The following is a 17,768-nucleotide window of genomic DNA, read 5'->3' as shown; positions in this document are numbered from 1 at the left end:
AGCTGTGGGACAGCTTGCGGAAGGGGGCTGAAATGACGTCACATCAGATGATATACAGGACACCCTTTTATCAATTCTGAAGTTCAGGATATTCACTTTTATGATGAATTCCAACCCGAAACTGGAGTTTTAGAAGCATGATGGCAATCACACCTACCTACTGGTCCTCATCAGACCGCCTCAACGCTCCCTTGAGACAGGAAGCACCTTAAAATTTCATGTGGAAACAGCGTGTAGCTAATAAAATTTCAATCTCCTAACAGAAAGGAATAGCTGTGAAGTTAAAAGTAGATATAAAAAAACTCAAAAAACAAACATCCAGATCATTTAGGTTGGGGGTAAACATGACCTGAAGGTATGCTATACCACAGAAATTTATTGATAAACTGACTATACTAAGTTTATACTCAGTAGGGAAAAGTTTACTTCATTTGAGAAAAACCATTAAAACACAAAATGCTTTGCAGTTAAGCTATCTAGAAAATTAACTTATCTGGAACTCCTCTTGACCAAATAAGATGGATAAATGAAGTACTGTTCTACCTACAAAGTTATCAGGGGAAGGTGCTAAAGAGTCAAAGTAGTACGCTAAATGTTTTCTCAACAAAAAGACAAACTTAAACCACAAAAAAGTGCTAGTAACCCTAACCCAACTACAAGAGAAGACCAAATAGAATGGACTTAAAAAACAAACAAAAAAAACCCAACTTTATTCCAAACAGAATTAGCAAAAGAATGTCAACTGACACATTTAACAGGTTTCATTTAAACTCAGTCACAAAACTCAAAAAATATTAAACAAAAACAGTTGTGTGTGCTTAACCACTTTTAATACTGAAACTTAAAAAAAAAACCCCAAAACATGTAGACTCCCCCACAATCTGCGAGCCATTTAGGCAAGCAAATACTTACTATTAAACAAAAAGACAGCATTAAAAATGAAAACTTCAAATTTAAGGAGAACGCCTGTTAAGTCTTTGATAGGCATTTATACATACAAGAAAACAAAGAATATTTTAATTTAAAGGAGATCAAGTCTGAGTGCTCACCCTTCCTTCACATGTGATCTCCTGTCTTGCCTTCACTTGGACTGTACACGTCTCCCTCCAGAACTTCAACCACACTGACCTACCATTTCCCCCATGGCATGATCAGCGGCCCCAAAGGCCTCCGGGTCCCATTCTGCACATCCTGTCTGCCGCCCATGATTCTACGTTTGCACAGCATGAGAATGGAGTATTACCACTGTAATCGAGCTAGGGAATTTCAGGTCTCCAAAGATGATTCTAGATACACAATTCTGTTTTATTGCACAGTTTACAATATATAGCAGGTGATTACATGACCAACCATAACGTAAGAATAATATTGACTACTGAGACAAAAACATCAACTGTCTCCAAACACAAATGAAACAAAGACACACAAATCTGCCACCTCAGAAAGGTTGTGTTTACTCTGTGATGCAGTCCTGAGGGCTCATACCACCCCAAGCGTGTTAAATAGAGAATCCATAACACATCTCTGGTGGCATCAGAGATAAAGTGTGGGAGGCAGGGCCAGAAGCTCCCTGTGCTCATAAACCATCTGTGTCACGTATGTAACAGAAAGGCCACTTTTAAAGCTCTTCAGATAGTTATTCGATCACGTCTGCCTTTTCAAAATTATTACTAGTTCACACTGAAAATAAAAACAAGTGGTTAGAATCTCTTATTAATAACACATTTTGACTTCTTTTAAGGTTCAGACAAAGCTGTTGGCTACCACAAGCAAGTTCTGTTGAATTTTTTTGTCAAATTTAAGAAGTCTATAGGATAGCAAAAAACCATCCCTGGTCATGTATTTACAGTTTGGTCTCCAAAAGCTGTAAAAAGTGACAAAGAAATCCAAATATGAGTTAAAAACATTAAAAATATTTTTTACACACCACAAGTTTGAGATTGCAGAAACCAAAACATCCCCTTTCAAATTCTCACTTGTATTTCACCAAGTGCTTTAGAACTTAGGTTATCTGTCACCTCACAGGAGTGTATAATAGACAAAAGGAAGCCCATCCCCAGGGCATGACCCCAGGCTAACTCACCTGCTGCAAGGTGTGGGGGGCCCTGGGCCAAGCACCACCACTGACCACGGTGCCTTTGTCATTCATTTCCCCAAACTCAACCCTTTTCAAAGCCAGACTCTAGTCAGTAAGCCAAAGGATGCTACTCACGTTTATTTGGTGTCAAATCCTTTCTTTCTGAAATCCTCACCTCTGCATCTTGGTTTCCAAAGTAAACTGCCATTTCCAACACAACATTTTCAAGCAGGGCTGTTGTAAAGTTACTGAGCCTCATTACTGCCTGCCAAGTGCTTGATAAAGCTTCCCAATCCTTTATGGTTGGAAGGATGCTTATTTGACCAGTCATATTGCATTTAGAGGTAAACATTTCTTTTGGACTATCTGCCCAGAAACTGAGTAAACTACCAACTGAGACCCTGATTTTATTTTGGTCAGTGTGTGCATATAGTCATATGCAATTACCCAGAATGATGAAAAACTGGCATTAAGAAACCTAACTACTCTGCCATGTCAGATGTTGGCAATCTTAACTACATATTTACAGATGTGGATTTTTAAAAGATTGATAAACTACTTTTCTAGAATGTTTCAAGTTTTATTAATCATTCAATCAGTAAAGAAAGGCATTTTGCTTCATCGATCTGGAAAAAATATTTTAAGAATCTGATTCCTTTGACAAGTTTTTCTGTCACCTAAGGGATGAGTATGCTAGCCAGCCTTTACGAACTAGTAGCATTTAAAATTAACCCTCCAAATATCTTTATCTCAAACTATCTTACTGTTTTAATGATAAAATGATAAAACTGGGTTCCCAAAATGTAAAAATCCTAATAGAGGTCTCTATTTCCAAGAGTCAAATAAAAAAGCTAACACTGGGGTGAAAGCTAGCCTGAGGTTTGTTTTTTCCCCTTCTGTAATGCTTAGAAGCCAGGAGAGAGAAATCTAGAATCCTGTTAATATACTTCCAAAATACAATTTTATGGAAGGTTTTTTTTTTTTTAAGGAAAGTTTTAAGAAAACAGGATACTTCAATATGACAAACTATGACTCAAAGAAAAAACACTCCCCAAACTCCCAAAGCTCTTCCTAAAGTTGGCAACAATTAATCAAAAAACTGAATTAACCAGTTTGCAATTAATATGAAATTTCTTCACATGAAGAAACGCCTGTAATGAACTGTAAGTCTCCCCATGTTTTGGCAATGAAATAACTGAAATTAACATAAGGACATCTGGGGAGGGTTTAAGCTCACATTCAGAACTAAACACAAAACCCTGCAACCTGATAGCAAAATGGGAGCTTTGACTAGCTGCTTGGTTCTGCCACACCATGTCTGAATAGTCTAGATAATGGCTATCCCAACAGGTACTTAGTTTCAAAAGTAATACAAGCAATTTACCATAAAAAGCCTACACCTAATAAGCTGTTCTGCTCCTCTGTTCTTTGTCCTACATGTACATGCTTATGTTTAACGAAGACTACCCTTTGCAACTCCTAAAAGCAGAGAAGCAAGAAATGGAGCAAGAGAAGGAAGCCTGAGAATTCATGAAGCTCTAAGAGCCTTTTCTCTGGCTGGTCATGGCCACTGACATTTCAATACAGAAGATTTATTAAAGACTTTTGGGAAAAAGAATCATACCTTGGCTATTAGTTTTCCTTGTCAAAAGCAGTCAGATAGACAGCTATTAACGAGGCAATTAGCCTAAAGTTCTCAGATAATAATGAAAAAACAAAACCAAAAACCCCTTACATCTTCCTATTAGAACCTTTTATTCTGAATTTGTTGGTGCTTCAAGAAAACAGCTTTGCCCATAATTCACGGTGCCCTGAACTTCTGACACCAACTCGTATTTCGCCAATTAGGAACAAGGCCAAACCGTATTCTTCTTAGGTCTATCCAGTTAATAAATGGCACTTAACTGATGATTTCTTTCATATAATCTTTAACAAGAACTCATAAGTTGCATTGATTATGCCCCAAGAGATGAGGGACCGATGGTAATTCAGGTGAGCACCTCTGAAAAGATTTGTCAGCTTCCTGTCCCGCTCTAGCCAAATTTTCTGGAAAACCTTGGGAAAAGACTGAAACTCCCCACCAATCTGAGACTGCATGCGAGTTTTCACAACATTAACTGGGAAAAACAAGATTCCCAACATGGCCCCCAACAGACCTCCACAGATAAAATCATTGACCAAATGTGCGCTGTGAGTCGTTGCAGTAGGCAGATGCTCCTTAATGGGTCCTCGAAGGCCAAAGAAAAGGACATTGCTGAATCCATTACGGAAAAGAACAGGCACCAAGCCTCGATAATACTCTCTAATTCCATGGCATCTGAGCGCCTTGAAAGCCTGGTAAGTGTTTGTAAATTTGTCATGATGCTTGTGGTCTTGAAGCAACGTCTGAACTCTTTCCAACGGAGTGAAAATTGCTTCTGTTGTCCCCGCGAGGACTGCGGCCACACTGCGGGTCGCAAACTCAGGGGTACTGATGTGCTTTCGGAGAAGGCAGGATAAGTCCTCGTACAGCCCAAACATAAGCGCCAGCGTAGTTGTCTTCTGCATCAGTGGGGGCAGGATCCCGCGGTACAAGTTTCGAAAGCCGTCCCTCCGCAACTGAAGCACCGCGTCCCGGGTTTTGAGGCCATACAGCTGCTGCCGAAAGAGCACCTTCTGGATGGGAAATGTGATTGCTACGTTGTTGAAAGCCGCACAGCAGCCGCACAAGTAATGCTTCATCTCACCAACATTAGCGATATGAGGGGACAGATCTTGTTTTGAAGAGGTCAGGATGGGTGGCCTCTTTTCATGAGCTTCCGAATCCACCATGTTGCTTAAGATCTTTCTTCTTCATGAAGAATACTTTTAACCTACAAATAACAAAATGACAGTAGTAGCTAAGCCATTATATACAGGGCTAAACATGTGGAATTTTTCCTTATTTCCTCAACCCTTTAATTTCTGGACACTTTCATTTTCCCTGTTAGACTACATCAGTAGTTGTTACAGCATTTTCAGAGGCCCCTGAGGTCCCCGAGACCCTCGCAGGGGTCCAGGAGGTCCTTCCTTTTCCAGCCACGTACCTGTGTGAAGCTGATTTTCTGCATCTACTTTAACCAGAACAACTTCTCACCACAGACACAATGCAGACGCAGATCTTTTATGCCAGACATTACACAGACCTGCAAAACTGGAAAACAAGCTCTCCTCAGTAAATTTTTGGAAAATAGTTATTTTTCCTGAAAATGTGTTATATATGTTAACGCGTTATCTTTAAAGCAAATGAGGGGCGCCTGGTGGCTCAGTCAGTTGAGCGGGTTGAGTGTCCGACTCTTGTGATTTCAGCTCCTGTCACGATCTCAGGGTCGTGGAATCAGGACCTGCATCTAGCTCTGCGTTCAGTGTGGAATCTGCTTGTCCCTCTCCTCCTCCCCTCTCCCCTGCAATTTATCTTTAAAATAAATATATAAATAAAATTAGTATTTTTAAATTTTGATTTCTAAGACCAGAAATACTAATTCACATAAAGGCTCTTTAGGGTCCACAGTAATTTTTAGGTGTAAAGGGGTCCTGAGACCAAAATATTTGAGAACTACTGGACTAGTTCATACGTACTATACTACATAATGGTATATACCATTATCCTTCCAAAAAAGATTCAAAGTCCTCCCTTGAGAAATAAAAGAGCAAAACATGCATTCATTCATTCTGTTCACTAACACTTACTTAGCGTCTACTCTGGACTAGGCCCTCTACCAAGTGCTAGAGATTCAAGAGCAAGGAACTCACGGGGTATCTGGGTGGCCCAGTCAGTTAAGCATCTGCCTTCAGCTCAGGTCATGATCCTGGCATCCTGGGATCGAGCCTAACATTGGGCTTCCTGCTCAGCAGGGAGTCTGGCTTCTCCCTTTCCCTCTGCCCCTCACCCCAGCTCGTGCGCTCTCTCTCAAATAAATCTTAAAAAAAAGGCAAGGAACTCACAATTTAACAAGAGACTGCAAAGGTAAACAAATATACCCCCGTGTAAATACCTTGTATGACAAATATGTGCTATGGATAAGGAACACTGAGCATGTACTTTGGGAAGTAGAGACTGGAAGAACAGGGTCAAGGGAGGCCTGCAGGTATGTACTATACACTGTATTTTCATATATTTAATTCTCAAAACAACTCCATCAAATAAACGCTGTTTTCCCAGTTTTACCAATGAAAAAACCAACACTGTTTCCTTTGTCTGAGGTACAGAAAGTAACCGGTGGGGCTGGCATCGTAAGTCTGCCTGGCTGCAGGGCGCATGTTCCCCCGGTCATACCGAAGCATGGCAGTGACTTTGGGAGGCTGCCCTTGACAAAGTGGCTGCATCAGACTGCTGAAGATTTGAAGCCTAAATATACAGGCTTAGCCCACCGAGTAAAACTAAGGTAAAGTCCTCCCCTAGAACATATCCGCGTCCTTAAAATGGCAAGGCTACCCCTTGCCAGGCAACTCAGTCCGATTTTCTCCAAAGGATCCAAATAGTTGGATCATCCAGGACCATCCTACAGCCCAGAAATAACTTTTACTGGGGGACTACATGGCAATTTTATTGTATGTTAGATGTAATAGGCTAAATATTTTTTTTAAGATTTTTTTTTAAGGGATCTCTATACCCAACATGGCACTCAAACTCACTACCCCAAGATAAAGAGTCACACGTTCCACCAACTGAGCTGGTTAGGTGCCCCAACAGGCTAAATATTTTTAAGTTGATTTTAATTCCTCAACAGTACAACACCACATTTATGAGACCACGCAACAAAAAATTAAATAACCCGATTAAAAATGAGCAAAGGACTTGAACAGCCATTTCTCCAAAGGAGATATACAAGAAGATATGGGACTCCACCTTTTATGCCAGACATGAAAGAAACCTACAAAACTGCGTAACAGGGGCACCTGGGTGGCTCAGTTCGTTAAGTGGCTGCCTTCAGCTCAGGTCACAAAGGTCACGATCCTGGGGTCCTGGGGTCGAGCCCCGCATCAGCAGGCTCCCTGCTCAGTGGGGAATCTGCTTCTCCCTCCCTCCTCCATCCCCTCCCCCGCTTCTTGCTCTCTCCCTCTCTCAGATAAACGAAATCTAAAAAAAACAAAAAAAGGGCACCTGCGTGGCTCAGATGGTTAAGTGTCTGCCTTCGGCTCAGGTCATGATCCCAGGGTCCTGGGATCGAGCCCCGCATCGGGCTCCCTGATCGGTGGGAAGCCTGCTTCTCCCTCTGCCTCTCTCATGAATAAATAAAAAAATAAATAAAAACAAAAAAACAAGACACCAAAAAAACTATAAAACACACTCATGCCAATAAGCATATGAAAAGATGCTCAACTTCAATCAAAAGAGAAATACAAATCAAAACCACAATGAGATCGTCTCACCCCTTAGGATAGTTACTATTTAAAAAAACAAAAACAGAAAATAACAAGTGTTGGTGGAGATGTGGAGGAGAATCCCTGCGCACTGCTGGTGAGAATGCACAATGCTGCAGCCACTAAACACAGAATGGCAGTTCTACAAAAACTTACAATAGAACTAACATGTGATTCAGCAGTCCCACTTCTAGGTGTCTGTTAAGAATTGAAAGCAGGGTCTCAAGAGGCACGTGCACATCCACAGCAGTGCTATTCACAACAGCCAAGAGGTGGAAGCGACACAAATGTCCATTGACGGATGAATGGTTAAACAAGACGTGGTATAGATACATACAATGGAATACTATGTGGCCTTAAAAAGGAAGGAAATCCTGTCATGTGCTAGGACGTGGGTGAACCCTGAGGACCTTAAGTAAAAGAAGCCAGTCATAAAAGGACAAATATTGTGTGATTTCATTTATATAAAGTACATAAAGTAGTCAAAATCAGAGACAGAAAGTAGAATGGTAGTTGCCAGGGGCTTGCGGAAGGAGGAACAGGGAGTTATTAATAGGTGTATAAACTGCTGAGCATTCAGGACAAAAGATGAATGTAATCACTATAAAGTACAGTGCAGAGCTGAAGCACAGAAAACAATCAGAATCAATTCCTGGGGAGCTTATATCTACAGGAGCCACAGATATGTAACATCAAATATGGACGCCTGGGTGGCTCAGTCATTAAGTGTCTGCCTTTGGCTCAGGTCATGATCCTGGGGTCCTGGGATCGGGCCCCACATCAGGCTCCCTGCTTGGCGGGGGGCCTGCTTCTCCCTCTCCCACTCCCCCTGCTTATGTTCCCTCTCTCGCTGTGTCTCTCTCTGTCAAAGAAAAACAAAAAAAACAAAAAATAAATATGGAACACATATTTTCCCTTTTGGGAGTACAGCCTAGGGAAAAAGTTATTCATACAGGATGTACACAAAGACTGAACTACAAGACAGTCGCAACAATGCTCTTGAGAAGTACTGAATAAAAATTAAGTGCTCAACAGTAAGGGGCCCACTGAATAAATGAAGATGTATCCACCTGATGGGATGTCATATATATATGATATCAAAAATAAAAGAGTATTGGGGTGCCTGGGTGGCTCAGTCGGTTAGTCTGCCTTCAGCTCAGGTCATGATCTCAGGGTCCTGGGATGGAGCCCCGTGTCAGGCTCCCTGCTCAGCGTGGAGTCTGTTCCTCCCTCTCTCCCCCAAATAAATAAAATCTTTAAAAAAATGTTTTTCTGTTTCATTCAGACTTATAGGATAACACTGTCAAGAAGACCTTCATTTACTTTTGTTGGGGATTTCTTCCTCTTTGCCTGCTTTTACACTGGCCTACTAGCAAACTAAGAAAATTAAATTCAACCCACTTATTCAAAGGCACTGCCCTACAAGTCAGAGATTAGAGATAAATGGGAACCCTGGCTTCAGCAGAGATAAGACATGCAAACAACTGGACTATAAACGCATGCACGGAAATGTGCACAAGGTGTATAAAGGCCCCGCAGAGAGAGGGGGTCATTAGCTAGCTGTCTGGAGACAATGACGGGGCAGGATAGGACCTGTGGGCAAATAGGTGAAGCACATTCCGCTAAGGGCGGCGGCACAGGCTACGGTGCAAGTCCTGTGTCAGAGCAGCAGGATTGCATTCTCGAGGAATTGAGTACTTCTGCTCGAGCAGAATGTGGGGGGAAGATGGGTGGGTGGCAGAGGAGGATGGGGAAGCAGGCTTGGACCGAGGTTACGAGAGACCCTCAGGAGGATCCCAAGACACTCTGATGTTACTGTGTACTATTCTTTTCCTTTCTCATGTGAAGCAAATGCAAACAAGCTATTTTCCTTAAGTATGTCACACCAGGGTCTGTGTGTCTTCTTCCCACAAGACAGACTACACTAGGAAAATCAACAATGAACACTCTGGCCCAAAGTCTGTTTTGCTGGAGTTCCAGCTGGCTTACTCCATGTTTCTATCAGAAAAGATAAACTTGGAAACCACTGCAAGCCCGAACTCTGCGGGAAGGAAGGTCCTGAAAGGGGTCAGGAAACTTTCCTCGCCACTAAGTCGCCTGGTTGTACCGACAGAACCCAACTGTGCCAGGGGTGCTTTCTTTCACTGCCAGCCCCCACAAGCAGGGGAGCCACACCACCTCTGGGCGCCACTCTGTTCATTAAGAACATGCTCTCTGCTTTGGCAAAGTAGTGGAAGCAGCAGGACTTACAGCTGAAATCTGCTCAGCACCGTCATGAATCGGTTTAAAGGGGCAGGAAAAACTGTTCCCCGGCGTTCCAAAAATGTGTTCCTCTGCAATGTAAATCATCAAAGTAAGGCCTGGCTCAGAGACACGAAGTATTTCTCACCTTGGCAGGTATTAGAACAGTTAGATTATGAAGTCACCTGGATGCTTGACTCAGAGATGCCAGATTCCTTGGAGTTGGGCTGCTTGTAGATCCAGTAAAACAACGAATGAGTCATTTCAATGAAAATTCACAAAAGAAGCGTATTACTTTTTTAGGAAAAAAATTGACATATTAAAAATAAACATTTAAAAAAGGTTTTTTTTTTTAAGCAAAAACAAAGTTCTAAATCAATTAAATATACAGACACCTCCCCTCTCCAGGCTCACTGCCTTAGCTCAGGGCTCTCTGTCTAGCCTGACTGTGGGAAAGCCTCTTTACCAGTCAACCTGCCACTAGTGACACTCACAATGCATTCTGGAAACTTCTAATAACAGCATGGAGATACCCCAGTATTTTGTATGATTGTATAGCAATTGGACATATTATAAGTAATTTATTCTTTCTACTTTTCCCTGTTTTTTGTTTAGGTTTGTTTTTTTTCCTTTTTTTCTCTTAAAGAATTCTGCACTGGGCAACCTTATACCTACACCTTGCTTGGGTGAACTCTGGCAAGTTTATCTATAGGATAAATCTTTCGAATGGCATTGCTGGCTAAAGAGTAATACATTTTAATTTGATAGCTACTCCAAACTGCCCCCAGAAAACTAATGAGGATTTATACTTCAATTACGTGTATGTCAGTACCCAGGTCCCCCATCATTTCCTGTACCATTTCATGGGTAAAAAACTGCATTTTGTCATTTAAAATTTTTGATTAAACTACAGCATTTTGGGGCACCTAGGTGGCTCAGCTGGTTAATAAGAGTCTGCCTTCAGCTCAGGTAATGATCCCAGGGTCCTGGGATCGAGCCCCATGTTGGGCTGCCTGCTCAGTGGAGGGGCCTGCTTAAAAAAATAAACTACAGTATTTTTCCATTTTTGACCATCTGAATTTCTTTTACTGTAAATTTTCATGTTACCCGTATTTCTAATAGGCAGAAAAACCTTTTCTGATTTGTAAAATTTCTTCATATATGAAGAAAATCATTCCTGGTTCTATTAATCAAATTGTGGCAAATACTTTCCCTACTTTATCATTTTTGTGATACTGAAGTTCTTAATTTAGATAGTAAATCTATGATCTTGGCTTCTAGGCTTTATAATGTCCTCAGAAGGCCTTTATTACTCTGAAAGTATGAACGAGTAATCCATGCTTCCCTCTACAACCTTCATGGTTTCATTTACCAGCCATACTGTAATCTCTCTGGAATTTCAGCATAAGAAGCCAGAGAGAAAAGCTTGCCTATGAAAGTGACCGGTGAGCATCATCCAAATGCCCGTGGCTGTGTGCATGTATGTCTGCACAGGCTCTGCTCCACCAGCAGCCCAGCGCTTCTCGAGTGCCAACCTGCTCTGACCTGCTACGGCAGTATGATGCGTGTCACCATCTCATAGGGCTTCCCCATACTCTCCTGAGAATTAGCAGCTTTCCTGGTTATTACGCTTCTCCTGGTAAACTCTAATGGATCTCTGTCATATTCTTCCCAAAAATCTTGTTGGTATCTTAGAGAGACAGTGACTTCATAGATAAATGTAAAGACCTCTCACTTTTCCAAAATTAAACCATACTTTACAGGAATATGATGTCTTCCTATTTACTTGTCTTTTTACAAACCTTAGTAGCATTTAAAAATTTTTTCATACAGATCTTTTTTTTTTTTTTTTAAGATTTGAGATAGAGCATGCAGCACCGGGAGGGGGAGAAGGAGAGAAGCAGACTCCCCACTGAGCGCAGAGCCCTAGACAGGGCATGATCTCAGGACTCTTGAGATTGTGACCTGAGCAGAAATCAAGAGACAGGGGTTTTACTGACTGAGCCACCCAGGCACCCCCAGATCTTGAATATTTATGCCTAGGTATTTTATCTTTTTGGTTGCTATTATGAATGGGCCGTTTCCTTCCAATTAATTTTCAAACTGCCTTTTGTCTGCATATGAAAAAGCTACCAATTCTTGTATATTAAGGTTAGAACCAGCCAACTTACCAAATCTTCTTGCAATTTCTCAGTTTTTTGGACTGCTTTGCTTTAGCTTCCACTATATAAAATACCACAAATAATTTTGACTTCTCCATTATAATATGTATCTTTCTTCTATCTTATTAGATTCACAAATATTTCCTGAACAAATCTAAATTATAATAATAGTGAATATCCTTATATTTTTCTTGACACTTATGGGAACTTTGCTAGGAATTACTATTAAGCATGACACTGGCTTGTGGGGTGAGAAACAGGAAGCTGTCATCAGAGTATTCATAATCCAAGTCCTAGTAGTTTCAAGTTTACTTAGGGAAATAGATCATCACGACACAAAAATGTTTACTGAACTAGCCCCTAGAAAATCTGTACTCATTCAAGTAACCTTCCCTGTTCACCATCTATCCCTACCCACCTTTAGGATTGTGCTGCAAATATGAGGTAAAGCACGTCTTTCCAGTGCTATCACATTTCATCAGATAAATTACATTAAAAACCCCAAAACTTCATTCTGCATTCATCCTACCAATTAGTATATCTTCAATTATAATGTAAGCCCCCATCCCCCTGCTATTTACTAGGGAATTATGTTTCACATTAAAACTGCATTCCATTTTTCTAATACTAGATATCAACTGATAAGGGCTTAGAGAGTTTTCAAACATGGGAAGGGAATACATATTTATTCCTGTTTTACTGCAAGTCAACCACCTTCAACCCCTCCTACCACCACTAAATCAGGAACTTTGGTCAAATGCTTTTAAGGAGCTACTGAGATGATCACATGAATACTGGAGACAGAACCAGTGTAACATTTACGAGTTGCAGCTAATAGCCTCAATTCAAATCCTGGCTCCACCACATATCCACTGTGTGACCTTCAAGTTCCTCAATGTCTCTATGGCTTAATTTCCTCATTTATACAGTAAGGATGTTACCTACCTCATAGGCTGGTTCAGTTATTTGAGTTACTACTAGTACAGCATCCTGGAGAGTAGTCTAGAGCACTAGAGGTGCTCAACAAGGATGACCTATTATTCACTAATGTATTTATTTGGTATATACATTATTTCTTGTTAATTACTTGCCCTTATAATAAGGGTATGAATCCTCCTTGGCCATGGTGAAATATGTTTTTTAATACATCACTAGATACCATTTTGCTAATATTTTAAAATTTCACATCACTAGAACATACCAAATTTTCAATTTTAGTACTATCTTCATGCCAAGTTCAGGCATCAATGTTCTATTGGCTTTGTAAAAACAATCTATCACTTTTCCTTCCTGATGTTGGTGAACAATTTAAACCTTATCAAAATTACCTTTTCCTTCAAAGTTAAGGGAATTCACCTGTAACACCATCTGGGCCTGGTGTTTTGGGGGATGGTAGCTTTTTGATAACTTTCTCAATTTCTTCCATTGTTACTGGTCTGTTAGGTTCTTTCTTCTGCAATTTTGATACTGGATTTCCTTTAAAAAAAAAGTTCTGGTTTACTTATATAGTCTTATACAGTACTTGTTTTTAAAAAATACTTCTAGTCTAGTGTACTTACATTCCCTTTTTTCTTGGTAGCCAGTTTGTCAAATTTACATTCCTCTCATCCCAGAAAAAAAACAGCTGTTGAAGTTACCAGTTTTACTATTTTCAGTTTTTAAATTTGCTTTTCCTCCATCTCTTTTCTCCTGTTTTGTCTAGGTTTATAGTATTCTAATTTTTATTCTTTGTTTCATAATTTTGAATGTTTAAGGTGATGTATTTCCCTTTGAGCAAAACTTTTTAAGATACACTATGGAGAATTTTGGTCTAATTGATGGTTGCTTCATCATCTGCATCATCTTGACATAGCAGCTTTCATTTGGGATTTTATGTGCCCAGCTCCAGAATCCAAACCTGTTTTGGCTTTGTGTCTTATCATATCCTTTATTTATGCTCAGGAGAAGAGCATCTTTCTGGTGGCCCATAGGAAGATCATAAAAGGATAGATCCTAATATCTGGCAACTGTCCTCCAGTCTCAAAATATTTGATAAATATACCCTGAAGCTGACCTTCATTAGTGGGAGAATAAAGCAGGAATGGCAAGCCAAGTACACTAAGTCCCATTACTGTTTTTTGACCACAACAGGACAACGGTAAGAGAAGCATACAAACCTGAAATATCCAGGCACCATGACAGTCTTGCCACAGAAAGAAAAAATAAAATAGCCAATGGCAGCCATCTTTCTGCTAGATCATGCTGAAATGCAGGGGGAGGGGGAAAGAGGCAGAGAACTTAAAATGGATAAAGGAATGTTTTTTAAAAGTCCCTGTTTCGTCCTGAAATTTTAGTCCATTCTGGATACAAAGGATCTTCTAGCACAGATATGAGAAGCCATAGTTCTGATATCTAGCTATAACCTCCTTGATCTGCTGACTGCATTGTTTTGATTTGCTTTTCTGGAAAACCATTTTTGCTAAAAGCCGTACAGACTTCCTCCTTCCTACACAGCAGTATTTCAGTAGTTTATATAGTATAGCATCGTGCCATGCAGCATTTGAAGACTCAATTATTTTTAAGATTTTTTTTTTTTTAAGTAATCCCTACGCCCAACATGAAGCTTGAACCCACAACCCCAAGATCAAGAGTTGCACACTCCACGGAGTCAGCCAAAGCACCCTGAACACTCAATTTTTAACACTGCTAACCTACTGCTGAGTTTATTATGTTAATTCCTGTTTCAACAGCAGTTTCCCTTAATTCAGGATACACTTCTTATGTAGGACAGCTTTCCTTCACCATTTTTGTGGGTATGTATTTATCTGACTTGGGGAGAATTGGGAAAAAAACAACAAAAAACCACCCACAGCTTTTTAATTTGTTTAAAACACATCTTCTGCCTGTTACATTTTGTGCTCTTAACCAGTTAAAGAAACCAATGGCATTTTTACTTAAAAAAAAAAAAAAAAGTTTGAAGATGCTTGAAAAGAAGTTTGCCAGGGTAGAGTTTGATAATTATTAATCACTTAGTCTTCTACATCCTTACTTCTTGCTGTTTCAGCTGACAGACATGAACTTAAGAACTCTTATTAGGGCTACAATTGCCAATCTAAGATTAACATTTTAAAAACAGCTTAGCACACAAATGCTTTATATCTAGGTAATCCTTTGCTCTTCTTCAGAGTCTCAGGACTAAAGAATGATAAAATAACAAGAATACTCTGATTAATGTATATATGATTATATAATATCATGTTGTGACAATTTATGAATGTTAAGAAATTTCATTTACATACTGAATACATAACAATACATTTTAAATTCTAAAGTTACCACCTGCAAACTGTTTAGCAATCTGTTCCTTGATAATACAAACTAAGTTATTTGTACACCCGACCAACAAATTCTGTCCATATTCACCTTAAATTTTTACTGGAATGATTTACTTCCCAAAATTTTACAAATTAAAGTTACTTCAACTAGTTTGTCACAGCTGTTTGTAATAATGGAGACTGTTATTAAGCAGAAAACTATGGCTAGCAGAAATTAACCATTTATTGACCCCTATATTTAAAGATTTTAAGAATATCACTGTATGGGTACCTGGGTGGCTCAGTCGACTGCGTGTCTGCCTTTGGGTCCTGGGATCCAGCCCCGCACTGGACTCCCTGCTCAGCGGGGAGCCTGCTTCTCCCTCTCCCTCTGCCCCCCCCCAACCTTGTGCACTCTTGCTCTCAAATAAAATCTAAAAAAAAAAAAAGAACATCACTGTATATTTAGTCTCAAACTTTAAAAAACAGGCCTGTGCATAAAAAAAGGAAGGTCATGAAACCCTCCTAGACTTCACAGATTTAAAACTTTCCCTCTAAATTTTAACCTCTTGAGACTTACGTCTTCAAAGAAACCACCAATACACATGTGAAAAGAAAAAAAAAATAACGCTTTCCCTCTAGTTTCATCCTACACACCAGGATGGTATGAATAGATTCTTAATTCGGCAACAGAAGGACAGTGTGCACAGTATTCTGTGGCAATGGAGTTCAGAATTTTATATGTTTATTTATACTGTGAACACAGTGCTCACTTCGGCAGCACATACACTATACTGTGAACACAGCTAAATTTCTTTACTAAACTGATCTCTATATTTAAATTCCTTAACAGGGGTAATTCTTCGCTATTGCAAAACTTATTTACCCTAATTTTAAACTGTTTGCTACCTAAAACACTCAAGCTATCTAAACAGTAAGAAGCACAGTTAATAGGTTGACTTTTAAGCAACTACAAGTATCAAACGTTTGTGGCATAAACAGTGTAAAAGTCTAAAAACTCACTGTAATTTACAGCCTACATGGATAAGCAAGACCTAGATGTGATCCCAGCACAAAGGTCTTTGTGCAAAAACTGGGGGTAAGGCAAATGTAGTTCTTAAAGGATGTGAACTCTAAGTCAGCAGGTCTGAGTCAGCAATCAGAACAAGATCAGTCTGGGTTCCAGTCCTAGTTATGACACTACCTTGCTATAGTCAAAGCAAGGTCCTTAATTTAAAAATCCGATTGTCTGGGTTTAATCTATCAAAGGAGAAACCAGATACCTCAACTGAGAGGTAATAGCTTATCATTTTTTTAGATGCACTAAGGGTGACTCCAGATCCAAAGTGCCCAACCTGTGCTCTGGAACCACTAGGGGACACACCTGACCAGTTTTAGTACCCTTTGATTTTATTGAATCCTTTCCAAACGAGGGTGGAGGCGGCTCGAACTGGCAAGGTCACTACCCATACACTTTCAGGGCTTCTGTTTCACTGCTTACAGGTAGAGAAACAGAGCGTGGGAATTACGACGAGCTAAGTATAGCTGACGGGGCAAATAAAGGTTATGCCCCAAGGGTAAATATAGCTGAGGCATCGACATGCTTGATCTAGCCACGCTCGGTGCTAAATAATCAGCACAGAGATTTACAATGAACAACACCGCCCGCCTGCCCGCCCCCCAAAAGCCTTGTACAATTGAGTTTCCCACAACGCGATGCAACATGGTGTCGCAGAATAAGCACTGCCTGGCTGTGGCCGGACTTACCGCCCTCCGGGCGTCCATTTCCCCAATCTGGGATGAGAGGGTCGGGGGTTGGGTAGGATCACCAAGGCCCCTTCCGTCTCCGACAGTGAACAAGCTCAGGGGGCCCGCAATCCCAGACCCCAGGGGGGGCAGGGGCCCTTCCGCTGTCCCAGCGCCGCCCGCCCCCGGGCGCAGGCAAAGCCCGGCCCTCCCCGCCCTCCGGTTCGTGCGCGGTGGGAGGCCCCTCCCCAGCAGGGGCGCGTCCGAATAAACGCACAGCGTTCTTCGCCGGAAAGGCCAGCTCCGCCCGCCAGACAGCGTCCCTCGCCCCGTGAAGCCCCACGACGGCCCGCGAAAGCCGGCGGCTGGCGGGAGAGCCCGGGGGCCTCGGGGGCGTAGAACCGACCCTGTGCGGGAGCACCGCTCCTGTGGTTCCCGCGCCTGCGGGCCCCACCCAGGAGGGCGCGCTCGCAGGAGCGCCCGGGCGCGCGGAGAGGGTGGGCCCCAGCGGCTGCGCCAGAGGGCCGGGGCGGGGCGGCCTCCTCAGACCCTCTTTCGTGCTTCCACTCCTCCAACGTACAGGCCGGGGGGAAAGCCCGTGCCGCCAGCCCGCGCACTCACCCATTGCAGCGGGCGCCCGACTCCGCGCCCGATAGCCGCCAACCCGCAGGTCGGCGAGCCGGCGAGCAGCGGCCGCGCAGGCGCAGACCTTGACCGACCCGGTGCGCGGGGCGTAGCGTGACGCGCTCGTCGCCGCCCGAGCCCGATCACGTGAGGCAGACGCCGCCGCGCCGCCTCTCCTTAAACCCAGAGTCAGGTGACCCCGACCAGGTCTTCTTGGCCCCGGCGGGGCAGGTGCAGGGTCAC

General features: G+C 41.8%; 1 protein-coding gene across 22 annotated transcripts; it reads right to left on the bottom strand.

The window, feature by feature from the left end:
- Window positions 1-676: 676 nt before the first annotated feature.
- On the bottom strand, window positions 677-17,768 carry SLC25A51 (solute carrier family 25 member 51). Of its 22 annotated transcripts, XM_073876703.1 has the most exons (7): window positions 17,523-17,767; window positions 15,448-15,589; window positions 14,019-14,103; window positions 13,191-13,338; window positions 9,849-9,994; window positions 5,143-5,249; window positions 677-4,929 (listed from the first exon to the last, which is right to left on the bottom strand). In XM_073876703.1, the coding sequence occupies exon 7, from the start codon at window positions 4,886-4,888 to the stop codon at window positions 3,995-3,997; it is 894 nt and encodes a 297-aa protein (XP_073732804.1). In that variant the 5' UTR covers window positions 4,889-4,929; window positions 5,143-5,249; window positions 9,849-9,994; window positions 13,191-13,338; window positions 14,019-14,103; window positions 15,448-15,589; window positions 17,523-17,767; the 3' UTR covers window positions 677-3,994. The 22 variants fall into 22 exon arrangements, with proteins under 22 accessions (XP_073732804.1, XP_073732806.1, XP_025744029.1 ...); XM_073876705.1 differs by lacking the exon at window positions 14,019-14,103; XM_025888244.2 differs by lacking the exons at window positions 14,019-14,103; window positions 15,448-15,589 and adding an exon at window positions 9,710-9,792 and having other exon boundaries at window positions 9,886-9,994.

The sequence above is a fragment of the Callorhinus ursinus genome, unplaced genomic scaffold (genome assembly GCF_003265705.2).
Source record: "Callorhinus ursinus isolate GAN/ISIS: 27379988/994484 unplaced genomic scaffold, GSC_fseal_2.0 scaffold24, whole genome shotgun sequence".
NCBI classification, from domain to species: Eukaryota; Metazoa; Chordata; class Mammalia; order Carnivora; family Otariidae; genus Callorhinus; species Callorhinus ursinus.
This window is presented reverse-complemented; position numbering and strand designations above follow the sequence as displayed.

Coding starts and splice junctions, on each gene's coding strand:
- SLC25A51 (XM_073876712.1), bottom strand. CDS start 4,888: ATGGTGGATTCGGAAGCTCATGAAAAGAGGCCACCCATCCTGACCTCT.